The 4,345-nt window shown below is 50.9% G+C and overlaps 1 protein-coding gene across 1 annotated transcript; it reads right to left on the reverse strand.

Moving 5' to 3' along the window:
• Positions 1 to 856: 856 nt before the first annotated feature.
• LOC126543335 (uncharacterized) lies at positions 857 to 3,638 on the reverse strand. The gene has a single exon (XM_050190460.3). It carries the CDS (start codon positions 3,541 to 3,543, stop codon positions 2,521 to 2,523), a length of 1,023 nt encoding a protein of 340 aa, XP_050046417.2. The 5' UTR covers positions 3,544 to 3,638; the 3' UTR covers positions 857 to 2,520.
• Between the last annotated feature and the right edge of the window lie 707 nt (positions 3,639 to 4,345).

The following is a 4,345-nucleotide window of genomic DNA, read 5'->3' on the forward strand; positions in this document are numbered from 1 at the left end:
GGTTACAAAAAAAAGGTTACAAATTGTGGCACGCGCGAAAATAGACCAGCTGAAGCCTTTGAGCCTGTCGGCCTTCTCACGCATTTCAGCAACTTGGCATTTCCAATATGGCTCACTGTCGCGATAATTCTCCAGCGGCACTCCTAAATATTTTACTGGGGTTGCTGTCCAAGTCATGTTTGCGAAATTCGTTGGGGTTAAGGGCCAGTCGCCGTGCCAGAACCCCAAACACTTAGCCCAGTTCACAGCACTCCCGCTCACAGAACAAAAGTCTTTCACAATTTGAACCACAACACGAACGCTTTCGTAGTCAGCACAGAATACGGCAATGTCATCAGCATACGCGAGAATGCGGACCTCCGCCGCATGCAAACGAAAACCATGAACGCTGTTGCTTTCAATAACGCTCAAACAAAAAGGTTCAATATACAAACAAAAAAGCAATGGTGACAGGGGGCAACCCTGACGCACAGAGCGTTGCACTTGGATGCGCGCTCCCACCCCCTTATTTACTAACAACCGCGTCGTGCATCCTCTGTACGCCATGGCTACGCCTTGGCAGATGACTGATCCGACATTAACGTGCTCTAAAACAGAGAACAAGAGGTCATGCGGCACCCTGTCGAAGGCTTTCTCTAGATCGAGCTGGAGCATTGCGATGCTTTCATGCAAAGCGTCGCAACACTCGAGCACGGACCGGGCTGTGTGTATGTTGGTATATATGGTGCGACCTTTGATACCACAGGTCTGATGTGGTCCCACTAATTCTTGCATCACGGCTTGGAGTCTTTTAGCCAGAATTTTCATGAAGATCTTGTAGTCTACATTAGTCAGGGATATGGGTCGGTGAGCGGTAACCTGTCGCAGTCTAGCTTCATCTTCGCTTTTTGGTATTAAAATTGTATGGGATGTTAAAAATGAAGGAGGAAGCATATCCTTGTCATAAGCCTCATTAAACAGTGTAGCCAAAACCGGTGCTAAATCATCTTTGAATGCCTTATAAAGCGGTGCTACTAGCCCGTCTGGTCCTGGGGACTTTCCCGGGTTGAGGTCTTCTATGGCTTTCCGCACTTCTTCTGTTGAAATGGGCAGTTCTAGCCGCTCTTTCGTATCATCACTAAGCCGCGGCATTAAAGAGAGGAAACGGGTCTTGAAGTCTTCAGTTCTTACTTTGGTGTAACCAAAGAGCCCGCTGTAGTATTCATAAAAGGCCCTTTCTATATTTCCTTTGTCTACGAAGATTACACCGTTCCACTCTATTTTTGGTATGTCATTCTTGCGGGCGTGCCTTTTTTCCAAGCCGAAAGCACGTTTTGTGGGCATTTCGCCCGCTAACAGCCGCTGTGCCCTCGCCCTCACGATCGCTCCTCGATATCGCTCCGTATCTATTGCCTCTAGTTTCTGCTTGACGGTGCGCATTTCTTCGGTGCAAGTGCCTGGCTGCTTTCCTTCTTGCATTATCAAAAACTTTAGGTCATCTCTCAGCGTGTTTTCCTGCAGCCTTTGCTTTTGCTTTATAGCGCACGATCGTTCAATTGCCATCATTTTCATTGCCTGCTTAAATCTTTCCCACTTCGCTCCCAGAAGTTCGTTGTCCGCCATTGGCAGTTCGTGTATCGCCGACGTAACGCGATCCACGAAGATATCATCGTTTAGAAGCTTCTCATTAAGTTTCCAGTTTTCCCACACAAATTTGCTTTTCGTTCCTTTTCTTTTACCTACATGGAAGACAACAAGACAATGGTCACTGAACGGCACTGGTTGTACGCTGTATTCGCCGCAGTACGGTATCAGTTCAACAGATACGTACGCCCGATCCAGACGCGCGTGACTCGTTCCTTGGAAATGGGTAAACCGAACGCCAGAACCACATCCGAGACAATCACCAACATCCTCTAGATGACAGCGATCAATTATGTCACTTAAACAGGCAGTACTCGCATCTCGGTAGGGCGTCGCACTGGTTTTGTCTCGTGCCATGCTTACGCAGTTGAAATCGCCAAGTAAGACAAGCAGACGGTCTGTGTCACAATGGTTGCCGACTATCTCAAAAAGGTTTCGCCTCTCTTCCGTGTTAGTGTGTGCGTAGATACAGATAATACGCAATTCCAAACCAGCAAGTGTGATGTCACAGACAATCCATCGACCGAAAACGCAAGTCACAACTCTTTCCACAATCGCTCCCAGAGACTGGCGAATCAACAGCATGCAACCTGCCGAGGTACCCACGGCATGAGACACGCAAACATCATACCGACTACTGAACGAGAGCACCATTCTGTCGGTCTGGTCTTGACTCTCGATTTTGGTCTCTTGTATCGCTACAATATCCAATTCCTGCTCAGTCACGAGTCTCAGCAGCTGATTTTGCCTCCTCCTGGATGAAAGACCCCTGACATTAAGCGTGGCTACTACGAGGTGTCTTTCAAATGCCGCCATCGTTAAGCAAGACCAGGCCGCCAGTACGGCGCTTACCTTCATGCACACAACGCCGCGCCGTGTAGTGCCGTCCCTCCATTATTAGGTCTTCGGGTTGTCGTCGCGAGGAAGCGACGACGATCGTAGCCCGCTGGTGACACGCTGCTTTTTCCCTTCGCCTACGCCCCACTGGCGTTCTAGGAGACGCAGTCGTTGCTCCTGGCTCATTGCACTGACATCGTCGTGGCGTCGTTTCGCAGCCGCAGGGTCAGACTCCATGGGTTCCTCGTTGCTTTTTTCAGAAGGGCGTGGAATATCTTGCGGTGAATTGGTATCCATGCTCGTGGTTGCCGACTTGGGGGTGCTGGGCGCTGACTCACGAGTCCCTGGCATGGCGCCTTCCTTTTCATCGCTCAGCGCTGCGGCCGTTGGGCTCTCGACCACTGGGTTGGAGGCAGCTTGCTCAGCTTCATCCTCGTCCATGTGCAGCTCACTATTATCGCCGAATGTTCCTCGAGTCGCGGCGCGGGCGTATGACTTCGTGCATTCAGCCTCTTCATGCCCGAAGGCGTGGCACTCGCTGCACTTGGGCACCTTGCAGTCCCGCCTAATGTGGCCTGTGTTGCGGCAGCGGAGACATATCGGCGCACGCCCGGGCACGACGACTAATACTGTACCGTTCCCGATACGCAGCTGATGGGGTATGCGCTCGAGGTTTACACCTTCTCGAAGAACCAGCCGCACAACACGAGTAGTCGAGTCGGCGTTTTCAAACCCGCCGGTCTTCCATCTATCGCTCGAAACTTCTTTCACTTCGCCGTACTCGGCGAACGCCCGCCTCAGAGTTTCGTTGCTGACGTTGAAGGCACACCAATGCACCTTCAGCCGCACTTCCTGCCTTTCAGGGTCAAAGACAACGCAAGTCTTCCCTTTAACAACAATATGCCCGATGTCGAGCAACTTTTTCTTGGCTTCTTCACTACGGAAGTTGACTAACCAGACGTGCGACATCTGGTACGCTCCAATACCGCCCACCTGTTCAATGACGCCGGCTTCTTTCATCGGCTGGCGGAAATCTTCTATCCTGTAAGGCCTTCCAGCGGTGTCGCAGTGAAGAACAACCATTGTTTTCAGTCCTTCTCCGGTTGGCAGCGGCGGCAGTACAATCCTGTAATCTTTCAGGCCGTCCAAAAACGATGTTCCGCGGCCAGAATCGGCCGTTATCACTGCTCGCGGAGAGCCAGCCATCCTGCGTCCTTTCACGACCGTGGCCGGAAGCAGAATGACTGAGCAACCACGGCGGTTGTGTGGGTAAAGAACTGAATAGTAGCTACGTATGCGCAGACACACGGTGAACCAGAATCAAACTAACTATCTGTTTTAAGTTTATTGAACAGTATACAGGAATTTTAATAACCAGTTAAAGAATAGGAGAAAGTTGAGCTTAACAACAACAGCGCCAACAGAATAGGGTGAACGCAAGCCGAAAAGCACCGTGAATGTACAGGGACAATAACTGTGTCTTGCGCTCCTATCACGTATAGTAGTAATCTTCAGTGCGTTTCGTGCATAAATGTGGCACTGGAAGGCAATATATCATCACTTCACAGCAGTCGCCACGTTTAATTACCAAACCATTGGCCCAAATTGCTCACAGCGAAGCGCCGCCATGTACATTTCAATGCGCGCCGCCGACCGCCAATCCACACTAACGCGGCGACGGTGTTGCCACCTATAGCTCCATTTCGCGACCATTACGCGTTTTCATTTCGCGATATATTGGCTGGCCCGGACAGCCTCTCTCGTGCGGCACGTTACAAACGGAGCGAACTGTGGCGCGACTGTTTCCCTAATCTGGAAATCTCGAGAGCCAGTGCGTGGTTGACGCGTGGGCGCAATTCACAGCAGCCGCAGTCGACAGACCTCC

This window comes from Dermacentor andersoni, chromosome 1, assembly GCF_023375885.2.
Source record: "Dermacentor andersoni chromosome 1, qqDerAnde1_hic_scaffold, whole genome shotgun sequence".
Classification (NCBI taxonomy): domain Eukaryota; kingdom Metazoa; phylum Arthropoda; class Arachnida; order Ixodida; family Ixodidae; genus Dermacentor; species Dermacentor andersoni.

Excerpts from the sequence above, each read along its gene's own strand:
- LOC126543335 (XM_050190460.3), bottom strand. The coding sequence starts at position 3,543 with ATGGTTGTTCTTCACTGCGACACCGCTGGAAGGCCTTACAGGATAGAA.